Source organism: Amblyomma maculatum, chromosome 1, assembly GCF_055883805.1.
Source record: "Amblyomma maculatum isolate TAMU_Amacu chromosome 1, ASM5588380v1, whole genome shotgun sequence".
NCBI lineage: Eukaryota > Metazoa > Arthropoda > Arachnida > Ixodida > Ixodidae > Amblyomma > Amblyomma maculatum.
In genome coordinates this window covers 428,608,534-428,630,983 of record NC_139344.1, presented here as the reverse complement: position 1 = coordinate 428,630,983, position 22,450 = coordinate 428,608,534, and the positions used below count along the sequence as shown (strand labels likewise).

The following is a 22,450-nucleotide window of genomic DNA, read 5'->3' as shown; positions in this document are numbered from 1 at the left end:
GATGTGTTTCGTCAAGTCCCGGTTCAGTTATCTTCCCCATCAGCATAAAATTAGCTCTGCCTTAGGCACTGGAGTCAGAGATTGATACTTCAAGCTAGATACCCTTTGTAATGTCGCAGAGAGTAGTGACAAATGGCACTGGTGTGGAGAAACAAATTGGGAAAACAGCTGTCAAGGAGCGTGGTCCCATATTGGCACCATACTTATTGGCATAACCACTGTGGCCAGGTGGCATCGCGTGCGGTGTGCCTGCTGGGTCGCCAGATGGGCTACCTGTCGTACCTGCTGACTACCTCGCTGGTGGGCGAGTCACGACTGGTGGGTAAGGCCCTGGCACACCTAGCCTTCTACATGTGCTATGGGGAGTCGGACGTGCCGGTTGTGCACGACCCCGTCACCGAGATTGCCCAGCACCTGCAGGTGAGCACCGCCACTGCAACGTTCCCTGCTGCTTCAGTGTTCCCCGCCACTTCTGGCACGTAGGAAGGACGAGAGGTGTGAAAGGGCCTTTGCGACATGTAGGTTCTGCAGTGTTGCTTGCTCAATACAAAGCCTGTGGGGAAGTATTTTCTACAGCTGTTTCTTATCACATGCTGCTTGTGGTGGAAGTCGGTGGCATAAATTGGGTGGCTACTGTTTTGTTTGTGATACAGTACTGCATCCCATGCCATGACAAGCCGTGGCTTTTGAAACAACAGGCATGGATGTCATCAGGACTGGGGGCTGTAGCTTCACTTCAGTTGCCCTCTTGCGTATATATAACCTGACTCAAGTTTCATAAATTTCTTTAAAGGCTTTGAAACAAGGTACAAATAAAAAAAATTTCCATTATTAGAATATGGCAGCAATACACTGTTAGCAACAAATCGCAAGGATCACAAAACGAAGTGATATGAGCTAGGGAAAGCTTAGTACTGCCACAGGTTAGTAATTTCATTTTGGAGTCCTGGAGACTTTCCTGCTAAAGTGCTAATCAAACTTGGTTGTTTGTGTTTCATCTTTGGGAGCTAATATTTTTTTCTTTTTTGTGTCAGCATTTGAGTTTTGCTTGTGTTTTGTTTTCAATGTAGGACATTGTCAAAGAGATTCCTATTTATGAAAAATGCTTGGCAACAAGTGCATCATGGTGAAAACCAGATTATGTCTGTTGGTGCTTTATTACTTTGGTATATATTGATATAAAAAGAAAAAAGATGAATTATGTGCATCATTTTTCATTTGGCATGGTTGAATTAATTGCGTTAGAAACACTGGAATTTAGGCACCCGATTCTTTTTAGATGCACTGAGAAGTTTTGCCCCTAAAGATGTAGATTCCGTAGCAGTTTGGTTGGAGACGGTGTAGAAAAGTTTTACCGAGAATTTTGCGATCAGTGCATGCGCCCGTTTTTATGCAGGTCAAAGCAGGAAACCATGATTAGCAACCGGGATGACCATTGGGTATCGACAAAAGTGATATGCCAGGAAATATGTCATCGACCAGATAGTAATCAGACATGTTTAATGTAGAGTAGTGTCCATTTCACTTTTCATGCTCGTGATTGTTACGACACAGGAACGTACGAGATAAGAGATGGTGTTATGAGGACATGCGAGGGTAATAATAGCTTGGAAAATAATCTTTATTATATAAAACTAAAAACAATAGGTGGCCATAAAATATTCTAATTTGATAACAGAACTGTGAAAAGAGAAACACGTTATATTTTTAGCAAGAAATTTTAAAAGCATGTACATCGGGCATGACAGCCTGAGAGAACGAGGGCTGGATGCTACAAAAAAAAAAAAAAAAGGATCATAAGCGCTAAAAACTAAAAACAGAACAAGGTGACAAAAGAAAGTTGCATCTTGCCTGTACTCACTTATAATGGTGAAACGTGGAGGCTAATGAAAAGATTTCTGCTTTAGCTGAGGACAATGCAGAGGGTTATGGAACGGAAAATGATAGGTGTAACGTTAAGAGATAGAAAGCGTGCATAGTGGATCAGAGCAGTAACTCAAGTTAATGCTATTCTAGTGGAATATAAGAAAAAGTAGGATAGGATAGGATAAGAAAGACATTTATTGCTCTAGAAAGGTGTTGTGCTAGTAGCAGATGAGAAAGAAGAGGTCCATCTTCCTTCTCACAGGGTCATGGGTATCGGCAAAACATGTAGTGGGAAAAGAGGACAACCGATGGTCAGTTAGGGTAACAAATTGGATTCCAAGGGAAGGAAAGCATAGCTACGGCCGGTAGAAAGTTAGGCGGGTGGATGAGGTAACTTTTCAAGGGTCAAGTGGATGCCGCTTGCACAGGACTGGTTTAATTGGAGGAATTTGGAATAGGCCTTTGCCCTGCAGTGGGTATAGTCTGGCTAATGATGATGAATGGGGTCAGGTACAGACTCCACCTGTGACATTTTGGGTTTTTTCGACAAATTCTAGCAGCAGGCCCAGAATGTGCCCTGATGGAGTCTGAACCCTAAGAGAATATTGTCGAAGCCCACCTTTAAGTGTATGACTCAACAGTATATAACCAGCAGTACCTATTGCCCATGCAAAAACAGACACCGTTTCTTTTTTCGTAACCACAGTACGTGAAAAACTGTGACAAAAGTATAAAGCCATGCTTTAACCAAGTTGTACAAATATGCCTGCATGGCCTGGCAACTTGGGTGCGACTTGCAACCCAATGGCCAGGGGTTCAAATCCTGGCTATTTGCGCAATTTTTTCCAGCACGAATAATTTAGTATTTTATATACTAACTTGTGCTAACCGCATTTGAGTCATGTTGCAACTTTCTAATCACCAGTTTTCTATTGCTTTAATCACTTCTTAAATCAAAGATGTAACAAACCAACTTTTTGACCAATCTGGATTTTTCACTCACAGCTCTGACGACACTGGGATTCCTACTAAATTGAAGCTTTTACAGTATCTTTAGCTTTTACTTGAGCAGTCGAAGCCTGAGTGAAATGCAGCAGCATCACTGAAATATGGAAAGTTGAATCTTGTAAATATTTCAAATGATCGTCATGGAGCATGAGCAACTGCACTGAGTTCAAATGCCATTTGGAGTCTCAAGTGTTAATCATCTCGCTCTATCAATTAGGCATGGAGCATTGGGTGTATTCAGCGCTGTTTAATGCTTTCCATTTTATCAGATAGCAAGAGCCGAAATATGTGGGTTGGGTTACAAAAATGAATAGCTGCAAAAGGAATTGGCAAGTAAAAGGAAATCACTAACATGCATTGCTTGAAAACGCGTATCTGAAGAGTTTCATATCCGATTGTTATATCTCTGTGATGTTTTTATACACAATGATGATAGTGAAGAAGAGGACTAGATGGAAGGAAGCCTTACTTCTCACATCATCTGATGTGAGCCTTATATCACAATGTGTTTGGTATCTTGGATTTGTTGAGGCATATTCTGTTCTCAGGCTCTAAAGATGACATACAGCTGTGTTCTTTTCTTTGAGGCCAAGCACATCTGTGTAGCTGGTACAGAGCGAAGGAAATTGTAGATCACTGGGAGGTTGTACAAACTTTTCGGTGGAAAACTAAAGTACCAAATACAGTTGAGCCCAGCCTTATCGAACCCGGATATATAGAATTTTGGTTATATCGAACTCACGGAATATCCCCTTGAAAATCCCATGTAAAAGTATAGGAAAGCCACGTCATATACCGAACTCAGTTTCACTGGTCATTCGATATATCGAACTCCGCACCATGCACTGGAAAGTGTGCCTTCCCCAAAGACGATCGCATCACCCTCGGCCGTTTGCCGCATGATGGTTTCAAGCCACACGCAGAAGGAACGAAAGGGGACAGTTCGGCAACGCGTCGTAGCGGCTGTGGAATTTTTTTTTTGCGAGAGTTGTTTATCTTTGCATGCATGAATCAATGAAAGCACGCGGTCAGCTGTGATCATGACATCGGCTTTTAGCATTTCTCGCTTCAAAGAGCATTTGCTGCTATCACGCTTTCCAATGATTTTATGGCAGTGGACTACGCCCGCCCCAAGCGCGGTGTGATAAATCGAACCAGGCTTATGCAATCAAGCCATCGCGGGCACTCTGCCAAATTCGCTCCCCGCCACCGCAGGAGCTATCAAAAGATGAACACGCCGTGACGTTAGCGCTGCGCAGCATCTTGGCATGCTGCCAAGAAATGAGCTGTGGATGAGACGACCGAAACGGAGTGGCGCGCGCCAACGACATGCAAGCGAAAATGCTCGTGATTTCTTCCGCGGTGACACAGAAACCTTGTTTTGAGCTGCCGCGGTGGCTCGAGCGGCGAGAAGGACGCAGTTCCAACAAGTTGGAAATTTTTCGCCCTGTCGCTGCCGCTCGTCGCTGAGATCGCTTTCATGTGAGCGAGCTGGTCTTAACGCTTCTTTTTTTCAAAATTCTCGAGTGCGAAAGCGGAGGGTGAGTCATTATGCGAGTGGGTTGATTACGCGACAAATACGGTATCGTTTTTTCGCATCGTAAGTGCCGTCCCAAGCAGATTTCTGTATATCAAATTATCGATATATTGAACTATTTCGCGATTCCCTTCGAGTTCGATATATCCAGTTGCGTTAAACCAAAGGAAATACAGCGCTAAGTTTTAGACGAACCACACAGAAAGACGGACGGGACAGGCGCTATCTCGTCCTGTGTGGTTCGTCTAAAACTTAGCGCTGTATTTCCTTTGGTTTAACGCAATGTCACACCAACTAGCCCAGCAAGAGATACTGTTGTTCGATATATCCAGGTTTGACTGTACTTTTTATGTTCCTATTGCAATTTAGAACACTGATACATGGATAAAACTTCTTTTTGGGTATTCCTGTACTGGTGTGATGACCTATTGGTCTATCAGTTATATTGGTGTATGGGAGCCGTAGCGAATATTTTTATAAAAAAGGTGAATGGAAATCCTATGTGTATTTTTCTGTTGCATTGTGGAACAACAGAGCAGTACACTGATTAAGCCTGTTGTTTAATCCCTTCATGTATTGTGGTGGCAGTTGCGCAGGTGTACAGGGTCGTCCACTTCTAGCTATAACACAGACACTGCTTTCAAATCAACATTACGTATGAAACAGCCACATATCGATGCAAATTGATGCACGTACACAGGGGCCCGGATGTGCTGCTTCACATGGCCTGCCACTTAGCTTTATTGTGTGGCCGGTTCGAACGCAACAGCGTTTTGAAGGCGGTGAGCGTGTTATAGCTAGAAGTGGACGAGGCTGTACATGCTTGTAGGGGCCACTGTCCTGTAGTTGCAGCTACTCACTTCAGATATAACTGACAGCACACACGTGCACATTGCACATGTATCCAGGTCCGCTACCGTGACCTGGAACAGCTGAAGGAATCTGCTGAGCGCGCGTTTGACCTGGGCCGCCCCATCTGTGTGGTGGCCGCTGGTGAGACGACGGTGCGTGTGACTGGGTCTGGCAAGGGTGGCCGCTGCCAAGAGCTGGCTCTAGCTGCCGCCATTGAGCTCGATCAGCTCTTCAACCGGCCTGAACTGCAGCCTCAGCGTGCCGAGCTGCTTGTGATAGCTGCTGGTGGGTGATCTTGCAAAGCCTAGTCTCCGTTCACTTCTCTTTCCAGTTTTTTCAATGCTGTATATATATGTAAACAAGAAGTAGGATCAGGTGGGGATGGTTATTGGTGTTTTATGACACATTGGCTGCCTAAAGAGGCACTGATTAAAAATAAAAGTTGGTCTGCAAATCTCTTGAAGTGAAATAATGGGCGAAATTTTTTTAGGGAATGGACTCATATTACACATATTGATTGATTGATTGATTTATAGGAAGGGAAAGGCGCGGTAATTGTCTCACTTGTTCTCTGTGGACACCTCAACCATGCCGTAAGGGAAGGGAGGAAGGTGGGAGTGAAAGTGGAAAGAGAGAAAGAGCCGTAGTGGAGGGCTACGGAGTAATTTCGACCACCTGGGGATCTTGAACGTGCGCTGACATCGCACAGCACATGGACGCCTCTTCGTTTCGCCTCTATTGAAACGCAGCCGCCGAGGTTGGGTTTGAACCCGGGTGCTCTGGCACTGTAGTCTGGCGTCTTACCACTACACCACCCCGGCGGGGCTATTACACATATAACTCAAGTTCTTATGAGGGGCACAAATGCAGGGCTGATTCCTTTGTGGGCAGTTTGCAGTGTGTCGCATTTAGCCTTGCCTTTGGGTTGTTTTTTTAGAGTACTTGAAGAGACAATGAGAATCAATTGCAGATGGCCTGCATTCCCATGACAAATCTTGTAAGCTAAATCGGGCTAAAAAATTGAAATGCAGATGTCGCTACCACTGGTCGATTTTGCAAGGAAAGCGCATGCATTGACGTTGTGTTTTGAGTGCAAATCTCTGAGTCAAGGCTATACTACCATCTGCGGTGCTCATTGCGCACCATTTTGGATCTGATGATATAGACTCCACAAGTTTGAACTGAGTGGTGGGAAGAGTTTTGTTAGTGGGGGCATTTGGTTATTGCTTGTATACAACTTCTCAAAGATCTTGCGTTTCGAATTTGTTTTGTGAATGGTGTCAGCATTGCTTGCTTGTAGATGCTAGGAAGAGTGTGCTTTAGATGAGATTTTCTCACTATTTGTTCAGGGTGGCCTGTAGGCCATTAATGACTTGCATAGGCATAGTTTTACATGTGAAGTGTAACATAGATGATGTTTTAATTGTTGGCTTTGATGGGAGTTGTTCTCAAACTGTGTCCTGCGAAACTTTCCAATTCTTTGGAATAAATTTTAGGCCCCAGGCAACTAATTTCACACATGCCTCAGTCGACATCAGCCTTGCTTTGACCCACTTCAGTTTGTACTTAACCTTTTTATTATTACAGTGCAGCCAGCAACTAGTAATAATTGAATTTGGTTCACAGTTTAAAGGGGCCATGTGCCTGTGTGCTCCTTTTTTTTTTTTTAATTACGTTAGTGAAAGAGGGAGAGTAGCCAAGGCATGTCGGATTACTTGCTACCTTCCAAAAGCCACTGGGGCTTCCCCAAGGCTGAAAAGGTTAAGAACTTCTGTGCCAGACTGTTTGGCTTACTGTACAAAAGCAGCTACTTCATACCAGAGCTCTGTATGAAATGAATGTCTTAGGGTTGTTGCCTGGTATCTGCATTGAGGCTTTATTAAAAAAAGTAAAGTTGCCATCAGAGATTTGGTGTTTACTTTCCCACATCCATATTCTTACACAGGTGTCGTGCTTTGATTTTTTTTCGCATGCAGGAGCCTGTGTTTAATGCTGTAAGGCAGCCAGTTATGCAGGGAAAGCTTGTTAATTTGAACTTCAAGGAGTTGGAAAAGAAATTGGGAGGGACCCTTAAAACTCTTCTTCAAGAGCATGATGCCATAGCATTTTAACGGCACCCAGCTGTGGCTCCTCTTCAAATTCTTTGTTTGCGTACTGGACCTTGCCAATTGCTTAATCACTAATCTTTAGGGGTGTAAAAATATGCCTCACTGCATGGACAATGCGGTGAAGCTAGCTAGTGAAGCTAGTTTAGCAATACATAAGAGGAATTAGAGCGTATGAAATGGGACGTGATAGGGATTAGTGAGGTTAGGAGGCCAAATGAGACATTTACTATACTGAAGGGCAGACATGTATATTGTGTTACCAAGTTTTACCGGAGAGACGAGAACTAGAAGTAAGGTTCCTGGTCAATAAGGATACAGCTGGTAATATAGATGAATTCTTTAGCATTAATGACAGGGTGGCAGGCATCGTAAACAAGCTTAATAAGCGGTACAGACTGAAGGTTGTACAGGCCTATGCACCTACATGTAGTCACGATGACCAGGTAGTTGAAAGCTCCTACGAAGATGTAGAAGCGGCAGTGCGGAAAGGAAAGATGCAGTATACTGTACTAATGGGCGACTTCAATGCCAAGGTAGAGAAGAAGCAGACAGAAGACCAGGCAGTGGGTGCCTATGGCATTGGTTCTAGGTTCCTTTCATCCATTGGCTATTTCCATCCGAATCAACACGGCTTCCGTCAAGGCTATTCTTGTGAATCTCAGCTTGCTCTTTTCCTTCACGATATTTACACGAACCTCGACCTTAATATACCCACAGACTCCTTTTTTTTAGATTTTGAAAAAGCCTTCGATAAAGTCTCACATCGCCATTTGCCGGTTAAACTATCTACCCTTAATTTAGACCCTTGTGTACTGAATTGGATCCATAATTTTCTAACAAATCGTCTCCAGTTTGTTGTCGCCAACTCCCATTCATCTACCCTTTCCCAAGTCCGGTCAGGCGTTCAAGGTACTGTACTTGGCCCCTTACTTTTTCTAATTTATATTAATGACCTGCCAAATTGCATAACATCTAACATACGGCTGTTCGCTGATGACTGTGTAATATACCGCACCATAAATAACCAATCTGACATCGCTATCCTACAGAATGATCTGCTTAACGTGCAAGAATGGTGCGACACCTGGCTTGTGAAATTAAATGTTAATAAAACATTTCATGTCTCTTTACACCGTCGGCGTAACTACTTACCTTCTACCTATCATCTTTACGATTTTCCTATAACTCAAACTGACACTATCAAATATCTAGGCATTCATATCCTGGTCCAGTCATATTTCTCATATAACCAACTCCGCTTGTCGCGTTCTGGGCTACTTACGCCGCAACATTTCATTAGCTCCCTCTTCTATCAAACTAATTGCTTACACTTCGCTTGTCAGACCCAAACTTGAGTACGCTCAAGCTATATTCGATCCTCACCAAACTAATCTGATCAATTTACTGGAATCTACTCAAAATCGAGCTTCACGTTTCATTCTTTCAGATTACTCCTATCGCACCAGTGTTACCGTACTAAAATCCAAACTTGAACTTCACAATCTCGCTTTACGCCGGAAACTAGCTCGCCTTTCTCTTTATCATAAGTTTTATCACAGCTTGCCACCTAACGTGTTCATCCGTCCAGCCCATTGGTCATCTCGTCATCTCCACTCCAATGTCGTCTACACCCAGCGCGCCCATACGATAACATTCCAAAAGTCATTTTTTCTCCGCACTGCCCTGGATCGGAACGACCTTCCCGACCACATCGCCTCGCTAACCGACATTCATCATTTCAAGACTGCCATCGAAATACATTTTTTATTGTAACCACCGTACTCCAAGCCCACCCCTCATGTAATACCCCTTAAATGGGGCCTTTGAGGATTGAATAAATAAATAAAAATAAATAAATAGCAGGGGGAGTTACTAGTTGAGTTTGCAGAGTGCAATAACTTGAGGATAATGAATACCTTCTTCAGCAAACGAAAGAACCGGAAGCGGACATGAAAAAGTCCTTACGGGGAAACAAAAAAAATTAGAGGACACTTTGGTGACTAAAGTGGTGAAAGGCGAAAGCCTGAGGGCTGCATTCTGCTTTGCGATTTTACCGGGTGCTTGGCCTTAATTAGTATCTAATTATTTAATTATGCAACTGTCATTGGTTAATAATTAATCAGTCAATAATTAGTAAATATTCATTTACATATTGATTAATTAGGGATTAATTAAAATGTGGTTATTGATAGCCATATGGTTTTTTAAGGCAAGATGACTATTTTTCATTAATCAGTAGTCATTTAATTAGTCACTTTTTACCAGGTGCTTGACATTAATTAGTATTTAATTAGTTAATTATGCAGCTGTCATTGGTTATTAATTAATCAGTCATTAATTAGTAAATATTCGTTTACATGTTGATTAATTAGTGCTTATTAAAAAGTGGTTATTGATAGCCATATGGTTGTTTAAGGCAAGATGACTCATTAATCAGTAGTCATTTAATTAGATAGTCATTAATTAGTAATTGCCTATTGCTTGCCATATGACCGCATAAGATGCCAGTAACTATTAAGAAATTGGTCATGCAACTGTCACTAATTAGTAATTATTGATTTGGCAATAATTAGTAATTTCCTTATGCAGTAATTAGTCATTGATATGCAATTACCAATTAATTAGCAGTTAGTACTAACTAACAAACCAATTAATCAGTTATTAAGCATTGATTGGCGTAATACCTTATAAGGCACGCATTTGCGCATACTGCAGTCTGGGGTGTGTGGCATTAATCAGTAATTAATTAGCTTATTATGCAACTGTCACTGTTTAGTAATTAGTAATTAATTTGTAATCAGCAAGTAGTAATTAATAATCAGTGGTCAGTAATTAAGAAATTATTAATGATGTATTGCATAAATATTAACTAGCCATTAGTCATTGATTGGCATATGGCCATATAAGGCACGCATTCGTGCATACTCTAGTGGTGCTTTGTGATTGGTCGAGACCTCCATGGCGTCATCTCGTCTCAACTAAACAGAGCCGCTGCAAAAGCGTGACACTTTTGCTGGTGACAACGATAAGGGCTTTCGCCCTTATATATTAAATAATATCATACTTTGTTCAAACCCCTTATTGTGCAGGGTGTAGAGGCAATTGGGAAAGTGCGATGCAGTTTCCTTACCACAGGATGGTAAGGCCTCGAATTAGTCTAGATCTGAAGAGGGAACGGAACAGATTAGTGAGAAAGAACTCCATCAATGATCTCACTACAGAATAGATATTCAGCTTTAGCGGAGGATGATGACCTTAGCGTAGAAGCGATGACTAATAATTTCAGAGATATTATTACTGAGTGTGTGGTAGAAGTAGGCAGTAGGATAGTTAGAGAGGATACCGGTAAACTATCTAAGGAGACGAAAGATTTCATTAAGAAACACCAAAGTCTGAAAGCCTCCAACCCAACAGACAGGATAGAACTGTCAGAGATATCAAAGCTAATCAATAAGCGTAAAGTGGCCGACATAAGGAAGTATAACATGCGGAAAATTGAGCACGCTCCAATGAATGGGGGCAGCCTTAGAGCAGTAAAGCGGAAAGGAATTAGGCATAGGCAAAAATCAGACGTACGCGCTAAGGGACAAGGCGGGCAATGGTCATCATGGTTATGGACAGGATAGTCAAAGTAGCTGAGGGGCTCTATACTGATCTATACAGTAGCAAAAACAATAAGATAGGCAGTAGTGAAAAGCAGTCTGGCATTCTGCCATTGACGAAGGACGAGGTTAAGAAATCTTTAGAAATTATAAAAAGAAGAAAAGCAGCTGGGGAGGATCAGGTAACTACAGATTTGTTGAAGGGCAGGAGGAATGTCGTACTAGGAAAAACTTGTATACGCAGTCCCTGGGGACATCGAAGGTACCAGAATTATGAAAGAATGCTAACATTATCTTAATTCATAAGAAAAGGGACGCTCAGAAAAACAACGCTCAGACTAATCAGCTTACTGTCTGTTACATATATAAGATGTTTACTAAGGTAATCACTAACAGAATAAGGTCAGTCTTAGACTTCAGTCAAGCAAAAGATCAAGCAGGTTTTCAGAAAGGGTACTATCGATCATATCCATCCTATCAACCAGGCAATAGAAAAATGCTCTGAATATAACCAGCATTCATTGATTACGAAAAAGCATTTGACTCTGTAGAAACTTTGACAGTCATACGGGCATTGCGAAATCACGGGGTAGACGAGCCATACGTGAAAGTGGAGGAAGACATACATAGGGGCTGCACAGCAAACAGAGTTCTGCATAAATAAAGTAGCAAAATTCCTATAAAGTAAGGTGTTAGGCAAGGAAACACGATCTCTCCAGTACTATTCACAGCTTGCTTAGAGGAAGTATTCAGGGACTTGGAATGGGAGCAGTTAAGGTTAAAGGTTGATGGAGAATACCTCAGTAATCTGCGGTTTGCTGATGACATTACCTTGCTAAGTAACTCAGGAGATGAACTGCAAATAATGATTGATGACCTAGACAGGAAGGCTTGAAAATCAATATCCAGGAGACCAAGGTTCTGTTTAACAGCCTCGGGAAGGAACAGCAGTTTACATTAGATAGCGAAGCACTGGAAGTGGTTGGCGAATATGTCTACCTAGAACAGGCAGTAACCGCAGATCCAGACCATGAAAATGAAATAACTAGGAGAATAAAATTGGGATGGAGCGAATTTGGCAAGTACATATTCGCAGATTACGACTACAGTGAAAGCTCGTTACTTCAAACCTCAATAATTAGTATTTTCGGATAATTCGAACTGCACTACTTGGTCCGAACAAGCTCTATAGAGATCTGTGTATAAAAAAGCTCGTTAATTCGAACGCGAGTCGGTTCCGGTACGGATAATTCAAACTACGCGCCGCCGCGTCTGGGCAGCTTGGCGCACATCAAGCGGCAGAAAAAAAAAAGTAAAGAAACACCTCCGCGATCAGAAGGCATAAAATAGGCTGCACACGTCCAAAACGGGGACAGAAGATGACACCAAGTAAAACCATGGAAGAGTGGGTAAAACTTAAATGGCGCCATGACCGGCGCGGCGGCGTTGGAGGGAAGGGACGGTGGCCGCAGCAAGGTCAGTGCATGGCCGCGGCGGCGGCTGCCTTCTCTTTCTTCTGCACAGCCTCCGTAGCTCGCAACTAAATACTCGTTAATTCCAGCCCTGTTAATTTGGAAATAGGGATACTGTCGGCACGGCCCCAGCCAACGCCCATGAAAGGCTGTGATCTTGGACGGGCACTCTGGGTTAAACTTTTTTTTTTTTTTGCGATAGCCATCCATCCTTTCACCCATTAGTTGTCAACGGAAGCACGCGAGTTAGCCGCGATCATAACGCTGGCTTTTAGCACCGTTCGCTTCAAAAGCCGCTTGCTGATATCGCGCGTTCCGATAATTGGAGTGGCAGTAGACGGCGCTCACCCCAGTCGCTCATAGCATGATAAAGTGAACATACTGAAAAGGAGGCTTGCACAACTGGAGAAGTGCTGGCACTTTGCCAAGTTCGCTTCCCCCCCCCCCCCTCCCTCCTACTGGAGCTAAAATCAAAAGATAAACACGCCGTTATCGCTGCGCAGCATCTTGGCGCACTGCCAAGAAATTGTTGTGGACCGTGACAGCGCGAAACGGATGGACGTGCTAATACGGTACATTTACTGTAATACAAATGGTTCTTGTCAGTTTTTTCGAGGCCATTCGATAATTCGAACATCGGATAATTCAAACTTTTTTCCCGGTCCCGTGAAGTTCGAATTAACGAGCTTTTACTGTAGCAGCTTACTGGTATCTCTCAAGAGGAAAGTACTATACTACAGGTGCATCTTGACTACTTAGCTATGGTGCTGAAATGTGGAGGCTAACGAAAAGGGTCTGCTTAAGTTGAGGACAACGCATAGAGCTATGGAATGAAAAATGGTAGGTGCAATGTTTAGAGATAGGAAGCTCGCAGATTAGGTCAGAGAAATAACTCGAGTTACTGACATTCTAGTGGAAATCAGAAAGACGAAATGGTCATGGGCAGGGCATGTAGTGCATAAAGAGGACAACTGATGATAACCGATTTGGGTAACAAACTGGATTCCAAGGGAAGGAAAGCGTAGCAGGGGACAGCAGAAAGCTAGGTGGGCAGATGAGGTTAAGATGTTCGCAAGTGTCATGTAAATGTGGCTAGCACAGGATTGGGTTAACGGGAGGAATATGGGAGAGGCCTTTGCCCTGTGCTTGGTAGTCAGGCTGATGATGATGACGACCCTGAAGCTATGCTTGACAACCGCGCTGTTTCACCGCAATGCTTCACTGCATGGTCTTGCAGTGAAGCATCCTCAAAACGCGACAGGGCCGTTTTGTGAGCAGAACACTATTGCGTCGCACTGCGTAAAAGGGTTGCGGAGGTTTTAGGATTTCAGAACTCTTCAAAGTTCCCGATAGTGTGCACAAAGCGAAGCACATGATGAAACTAGAAAGAAAAAAAAGTCGTTCTATTTTTAATTTCATCTCAAATGCAGGCAACTATCATGAAGGTGTGCATCAGACAAATTCATCCCATCATCATCAGCAGCACCCGGACTATACCCACTGCAGGGCAAAGGCTTCTCCAGTTTCATCCAATTAACCTGGTTCTGTGCTAGCTGCGTCCACTTGACCCCTGCGAATTTCTTAATCTCCTCCACCCACCTAATTTTCTGCCAACCCTGCTACTCCTACCTTCCCTTGAAATCCAATTGGTTACTCTTGGTTATCCTCTTTTTGCACTACATGTTCAGCCCATGCCCATTTCTTCTTCTTAATTTCGACTGAATGTCAGTAACCAGTTATTTCTGACCTACTATTCATGTTTCCTATCTCTTAACGTTACACCCACCATTTTTCGTTCCATAGCTCTCTGCGTTGCCCTCAGCTTAAGTAGAATTGTTTTCGTCAACCTCCATGAAATTTCAGTATTTGTGCATTCCTACAAATCTCTTAAGTCCTCTGCTATCTCAGAAATACTCTCCAGCATACAGTCATAAGCTCCCATATTATGCGAGGAGTACCGGACATAGATCTAAAGCTCCACTTACACCCAGCATCTTGAACATTCCTGCATGCTCTCTGGGTGGCATGCCTGACTTGGAATGCAAGGGCACCAGAGGTTTCGGTTCTCCTCAGCCTTTACACCTGATTTAAGAGGCCCGAGCCAGCTGCTGCTGCTTCTAAATCGGTCATGTCATGTGGTCTGCCAACTAAGATCCGTATAACTCGTGCTATGGTCTTTCCAGTTGTGATGTATGGATGCAAGAGTTGGACTGTGAAAAAGGCTGACCGCCGAAGATTTGACGCGTTTGAATTGTGGTGCTGGCGAAGACCCTTGAGAGTTCCTTGGACTGCCAGATGATCAAATCAGTCGATATTGTCGACCATAAACCCTGACTGCTCATTGGAGGGTCAAATTTTAAAGTTAAAGCGCAGCTACTTTGGTCATCTGATGAGAAGAGAGGAGTCGCTGGAGAAAGATTTGATGTTGGGAAAGGTTGAGGGTCGCCGGAGAAGGGGTAGGCAGCGGCGATGGTTAGATGGCATCCTCGAGGCACTGCAGATGAAGTTATGTGATGTTAGGAAGATAGTGAGAGACCGGAAAGCGTGGCGTGACATGGTCCATAGGGTCACGAAGAGTCGGACACGACTGAACTGAACTGAACTGATGTTGCTGCAACCTTCATTCTTTTCTTGGCTCCTTGGCAGACCACCATTTCATAAAAATCGTTTAGGTAACAAGCATTAGGTGTCATTTATAAACTAACGGAGTTAGTACCTTGTTCTACCAGCAGTTTGCTGGTGTTGGGAATGAACAGCAGTTTACATTAGGTAGCGAAATACTGGAAGTAGTAGGCGAATATGTCTACTTAGGACAGGTAGTAACCGCAGATCTGCAGATCCAGCGCATTTGGCAAGCACTCTCAGATTATGACTAGCAGCTTACCGGTATCGCTCAAGAGGAAAGTATACAACAGTTGCATCTTGCCTGTACTCACCTATGGAGCTGAAACGTGGAGGCTAACCAAGAGAGTTCTACTTAAGTTGAGGACAACCCAGAGGGCTATAGAACGTAAAATGGTAGGGGTAACATTAAGAGATAGCAAGCGTGCAGAGTGGGTCAGAGAAATAACTCAAGTTACCGACATTCTAGTAGAAATTAAGAAGAAGAAATGGACATGGGCAGGACATGTAGTGCAAAGAGAGGATAACCGATGGTCGCTGAGGGCAACAAATTGGATTCCAAGGGAAGGAGAGCGTAGCAGGGGGCGGCAGAAAGTTAGGTGGGCGGATGAGGTTAAGAAGTTCGCAGGGGTCAAGTGGATGCAGCTAGCACAGAACCGGGTTAAGTGGAGAAATATGGTAGAGGCCTTCGCCCTGCAGTGGGTATAATCAGGCTGATGATGATGATGATGTATTGCTTGTTCCAAAACCCACTCTTTGTCACGTTGTGTGGTTCACACTTTACACTCTGCTGTCCGTTCACAGCCACCTGTGTACATTCTACACATTCCTGTGCACATATTTTCTTGCCATCCATAGATTGCATTGAAAGGTTGGCCAGCGCTTTGTTGATGGCTCATTTCTGCAGCAGAAGCAGTGACCAGTCATTAACAATACGAGGGAGAGCAAAGTTTGAGTATCAATTTATTGATTACAATTATTGCGACAGGCACAGTTTTTTAAGTTTTTTAACTAGTCTTCCTCTGGATACATCACATCCAAATGTCGTCCTTTTATTTAGTAAAGAAATACTGACAATATTTGTAAATGTGTGCAAAAAGTTTGTTTCCTCCCATATTGCTCACGACTGTACAGAGTCATCCATTTCTAGCTATAACATGGTCACTGCTTTCAAAGCAACATTGCGTCCGCAGACGCATATCAATGCAAAACGATGCAAGCACAGAGGGAGCCGGACGTGCTGCTTCACACGGCCTGCCACTTTATTGTGCGGCCGGGTCGGACGGAGTGACGGCTTGAAAGCAGGGGCCTTGTTATAGCTAGAAGTGAACGAGGCTGTACATGTGCATAATTACCTTTTCCAGTCACATATCATGTGCTTAGCACCTTCTGGAAGCCGCTAGTCTCTTGGCTGTGCAGGTACGGACGGCCAGGACGGACCAACGGATGCGGCGGGCGCCATGGCACACATTGCGACCATTACCGAGGCCCGTGCCCAGGGCTTCAACGCTGCGGAATACTTGGAGCGCAATGACTCGCACAACTTTTTCCGCGCCTTTTCTGGCGGTGACGACCACCTCGTCACTGGCCTCACAGGCACCAACGTCATGGACCTACATCTGCTGCTGCTCCGCCGGAAGCCCGTGGCCATTTAGCACCGCCAAACTTTGTTCTTGTCGATGACCATTGATGCCGGGGTGCACTACGTTTCAAAAATTTTTGTGGTGTGCCAGCCATTCTTGGGATGCTTGGAAGAACTGTGTGGCCATTGACCGAGTTGGCGTGCTTGCCAACATCCGATGCTCTGCGGCAGTGGTGTACGTTCCAGGCACCAGTGAGGTGGTGGTGTGCTACAGAGGCAACTATCTGCTATTTTACTTTGAAAAATTACACCTCACTTCAACCCACATGCTGAAAATGCACAGTCTTCTGTTTAAGGGTGCAAAGAGCTGACACAGGCATATGGAGAGGAAAGCCGTCACGCTGCCAATGAACAACTTTTTAAATCAATTATATTTAGTTGAAGAGTTCCTACACGTATACTGTGCAACTATGCTAAGGTGCAGGTGCCAGTGGTTTTTGCCAAATATTTTACGCAGTTGTGTGACTTAATGTAACCGACAGCCCTTCATTGTTCTTGTGATCACACTGTTGATTACACACACTGGGCATTCAGAAGCTTTCATAGAGATGTGTGTGAGTTTCATCAAAGATGATCACCTCCATGAGGATGTTTGCATAATTCACACCTTGTGTTACGTCTTTGCATAATTCACACTTTGTGTTACGTCTTGTTCTTTATTTTTGTGTTGTCATCGTTTTGGAGGAATGTGGCATTTTGAGCCAAGGTGCAAGCAGGAGTAGCATCTTCACCAGATATCGAACCAGATTTCAGTATGCATTGCAGCACTATTTATGTGTTGAAAGCCAGGCATGGTCGTTCAGATAAGACTGTGATGATGCCAAAGCTGAAAGCCCAACTCAGCGTAGTCAGTGGTGGGGACGGCCATGGCAAAGCCGAGAAGGCTAAGTACCTCTCAGCACACTGGGTGAACAACTGCATGACTACTAGATTGAATGTAGGAACAAGATATTGGCAACACTGGGGCCGGTGTGGTGGTGTTCATTTATCGCCTCGGTGTGTCCAGTTATAGTCGACCATAAGCAAGTGGCCCTCATCTTGACGTCGTCACAGCACAAGTTTGAAATATGAGCCTTTCGGTGCCGTGTGGTAGTTAAAACTGCCAGCGAAATGAAAATGTGATAACGCACCTTGTGTTTTATGCAGCAATACTGAGTCACTACTCGTTGCCTTGTCTACTGTTTTTTACTTGCCATTTTTACATCCCGGTGAATTGACAATACATTGTTGGACTTGCATTCAAGCTTGACTGTCTACCTTGTTTTTTTTATCTTACAGCTGACTGTTTTGCATGTGTTTGGCTTTCAAAAAGCGTGCATAAAAATCTTTGCCGTAAACTAAGAGGAAATAGGAGAGCATATGCTGGCCACCTGTTAGCCAGGCTCAAAGCACTGTGCCAGCTGCAACAGTCTTAATCCCTGCACAGTTGGCTGTCGATTGCCCTTGCAGTCTAATGCATCGTGCCACCCTTGCAATTGAGTCAGTCATCCGTAAAAGCCATCAATTAACTAGCCTTGTGTTACAGTCGAACCCGGATATATCGAACTCGAAGGGGATCGTGAAATAGTTTGATAGATTGATAATTCGATATACAGAAATCAGCTTGATACGCCACTTGAGATAGTGAAAAATGATACTGTATTTGTCGTGTATCAACCCACTCACATAATGAGCCCACACCCCGCTTTCGCCCCCGAGAATTTGAAAAGAAAAAAAAAAAGCGTTCGGTGGCGCGTCCACGTTTCGGGCATCGCATATCCACAGCTCATTTATTGGCAGCGCGCCAAGATGCTGCGCAGCGATAACGTCATGGCGTGTTTATCTTTTTATTATACTTTTGATAGATCCCACTGTCGCAGGGAGCGAACTTGTCAGAGTGCCCGTGATGGCTTGATCGCACAAGCTAGGTTCGATTTAGTATCACGCCGCGCTTGGGGCGGGCGTAGTCCACTGCCACAAAATCATTGTAAAGTGATAGCTGCAAATGCCGTTTAAAGCAAACAATGCTAACAGCCGGTGTCATGATCTGCATGCTTTCGTTGATTCATTGATTCATAGATGCAAGAATGAACGGGTCTCGCAAAAAAAAAAAAAAACAAAAAAAAAAAAAAACCCGCCGCTTCTAAACGTCCGCAGCCGCCATAGCTTCGTTCGGCACGACAAGTAAGGACGACTCTTTCAAAAGAAAAAAAGAAAAATTGTTGCTTCTTAAAGTTCACAGCCACCATAGCAATGCCATGCCACACGTTGAACAAACGACTACCGCAAAAAAAAAAAAGACTGACTCTTCTTGACGTCCGCAGCTGCCATAGCTACGCACGTTCGGCGAGATGCGGATTGCACGTTGGCCGCCTCGCACCAAGCTCAGACCGAGAAAGAGAATGGAAGGAAGGGGGATAAAGCTCGGCAGAAGAGTGGGCACACCCTTGTGATTTTGTTCCCCCTCGTCCCTTCACGCACATGGCTTGCAAATGTCACGTGCTGGCGTACGGCAAACCTTCACTGCAGATGAGCGCGCCTTTGGGGAAAGGGCGCGGCGCTGCCCTAGACCAGCCATCGCCGAATTGTGCCCTCTCATTCCTTCTGCGTGTGGATTGAAAACGTCAAGCGGCAAACGGCCGAGGATTACGCGATCGTTTTTGGGGAAGGCGACCATTCAATGCATGGTGTGGAATTCGATATATCGAACGACCGGTGAAATTGTGTTCGATATACGACGCAGCTTTCCTATGCTTTTACATGAGATTTTCAAGGGGATATTTCGCGAGTTCGATATAGCCAAAATTGAAATTATCTGGGTTCGACTGTATATGACCTGCCCATGGCCATTTACTCTCGATTTCAATTAGAATGTCATTATCTTGCATTTCCTGACCCACTCTGATCTCTTCCTGTCTCAATGCTACGCATATTCTTTCCATGCCGCATTATTTGAGCACATTTTAATTTCTAAAGTAGCGTTGTAGAGACTGGTGCAAGGCACAGAACTGGGGCTGAAATGCCACTGAACAAAATTTAGCGCACACACGCTTTCTTCTGTGGCGCACGCCACCACGTGGCCCTTTGTGCTCTTTCTGTTCGTATGATGGCACCCTCTCCACTTCTCTTCTGACCGCGTGTAGTGTGTTGCGGTGATTAAGGCTAACGATTGGAGGTGCATATGTTGTCGGCTTGAATCCCTCTTCCAAACTACCCTCTAGCATGACTAGCCGGTGCGTGCTAAATGAGGGAGAAAATGGTATGACACCACCCTGAACATTGTACACCGAACAGTTGCATCAAATTTTTGGTATGTATGAAGACTGGAAATCTGGTGCTGCATGGAGGTCTGTTGGCGATGCTGTACGCAAATGCCACTTTAGAGGTAGCACCATTTGTTGACAATGCCAACAACTGTGCCGGATTGATTTCCACAACAGGGCTAGTTGCTTTTGCCTTCAAAAGAGGAAACATTGAGGCACAGCAGCAGGGGCAGGTGCAGCTAGTGAAAAGCAGGCATGTTACAAATGTAGGGTGGTACGTGTGACAACTCAAACAGCATTGTGAATAAGAAAGGCTTTCCTATTATTTTCAATCTAATCGTGCGACTCCCTTAAGTTTATCTTTTTGTAGCAAGAGCTACAATGGCCACAGTCACGCCATTTCACCATGCCTGTCCGTGAGAAGAAGAAAAGGAGGAAGAAGAAAAATTAGAAGGGTTCAACACTGCTGAACCTGGAGTAGCTAACTCCAGCTGTGGTGACAGAGTTGAACCTTCTTCGCAGCTGTTCAAAGGTAATTCGCGACTGCTGCCACGGACTACGCGATAGTCCAGAACCTGGCATAGTATTGCTTTTGTAATAAAAGAAGGCAGGTAACTTGGTAGTTGCTAGAGGCGAGTTGCTAGGACAGAAGGTTCGTTGAACCTTGTGACAGCGGTGTGCCCTGGTGTTCGAGGTAAAGACGATGTCATACCACTAGAAGTCTTCTACAGCCGAATGAGAATGGTCATCGAGAGGCAAGGGGTGCTCATACGTGAAGCAATTCCACTATGGTATAAAGCTGAAACCATAGAGTAAACTAAGAGGGTGGTTTGATAAGTGTGGTAAAAAGCAATAGCAAGTTTTCTCAAAACGAGATTGTATTTTTCAGTATACTCCGCTCCCAGCTCCACACACTTCTTCCAGTGGCGATGCAATTTTTCATACCCTCGGGAAGAAAGGATGACTAGAGGCCCTTAAAATAGTCATTTACGACCGAGATGACCTCATCAAAAAAATATTTATTTCCACCCAGCCATTTCTTTAGATTTGGTTTAGAGGAAAAAGTCGCATTGGGCAAAATCTAGAGAATAAGGTGGCTGAGGCACAACCTGCAACAGCGATCTACGAGGGGGAGCATTGTCTTGGTGAAAGAGGAGTTTTTTCCGAGCTAACCCAGGTCGTATAGTGTGAATTTCTGGTTTCATTTGCTCCAGGAGTGTTGCATAGTATTGTTCCGTTATCGTATATTGCTGTTTTGCAAGTAGTCAACAGACTTCCTCTTGAGTCCCAGAAGACCGTTGTCATCACCTTTCTGGCTGAACAAACAGTCGTTGCCTTTTTTGGAGCCCCTTCATCTGGCCCAGTCAATTGCTTTGACTGCTGTTTGGACTCTAGAGTGTAATGATGCCCAAAGTCTCGTCCGCAGTCACAAATTGACGCCAAAAGTCCTGAGGATTGCGATCAAGCATCGATAAACATTGCTTCGAGATGTCGGTCCTCATGCGCATTTGGTCGAGTCAGTAATCACGGTACCCAATGTGCAGAATGTTGCGAACTTTTTCTGCTGAGATGCCTACAACATCAGCTATCTCGCTTGCCTTCCATCACGATGCCATGAATTTTCGATACCATTTCTGGCTTTGTGACTTCCACTGGACGCCCAGGACGTGCTTCACCTTGCGTCAAAGTTTGGCTACGATAAGTTCATTTATCCAGTAGTAAAAGTGTTCAGTGATGGTGAAGACTCTCTATGAACTTCGTTCAACTTGGTTTTAATTTGCGCAGCTGTCCACTTTCAAACAAAATAAGAATGTTTAATCACTGCTCGAAATTCACCTTTTTCTATTTTCGCGGGAATCACCGCACAGCTCAGCGCCAATGGCTCTCGGATGCTTAACTGTCGGTACAAGCCTAGACATGTTCAGACACCCTATGAAGGGTACTTCTTGTGCGTCATCTAGAAAGCAACTGTAGCGCCACCTCTTGTATTTTTACCACACTTATCAAATTACCCTCTTACTATGTGTAAAAGCTATGTCTTCACTTTCAAGCAGAATTCAAGTGAAGTGTAACCATGCAGATAGCTCTTGCGTGACTCCAGACTTAACCACAAGCTAAACCGCAGCTAATTTTTTGTTGATTTGCTCCATTGCATAAAAGTGTCAATAGAGCCAAACTACCACCATGTCTTGTGTCAACAGCTCCTGCTCCATTTTTCTCCGTAGTGAGAAATGGAATGAAGGAAATGAAATAATGAAATTTCCTGTTTAGGCACAGCTGGCACAACATGTATTAGTGCCCACTTGACTATCTGCTTTACCAGCTTAGTTTTAAAACTACAATGGAGTCAGTTGCATTGGAAACTATGCATGCTTTATTCACTTTGCACAATTCATTTCTTCATGCAATAGTGTTAAAGGCCCCACTCTGCAGAATATCTGGCGTTGTCAGCATTGCAAATGACAAATCATGGGCACGTCTCTGGCAGGTGGTAGTTAG

The 22,450-nt window shown here is 44.1% G+C and overlaps 1 protein-coding gene across 4 annotated transcripts in view; it reads left to right on the top strand.

The window, feature by feature from the left end:
• The window catches only part of LOC146209334 (glycerate kinase), a 53,085-nt gene extending 31,496 nt beyond the window's left edge, over positions 1-21,589 (top strand). For 3 of the 4 annotated variants that reach the window (XM_084599683.1, XM_084599681.1, XM_084599684.1), the window contains exons 7-9: positions 229-420; positions 5,320-5,548; positions 16,487-21,589. In XM_084599683.1, the coding sequence (XP_084455809.1) occupies positions 229-420; positions 5,320-5,548; positions 16,487-16,722 (657 nt within the window). In that variant the 3' untranslated portion in view covers positions 16,723-21,589. The remainder of the gene's footprint in view (positions 1-228; positions 421-5,319; positions 5,549-16,486) is intronic. The other variant, XM_084599685.1, reaches the window with a different exon arrangement.
• The last annotated feature ends 861 nt before the right edge of the window (positions 21,590-22,450 follow it).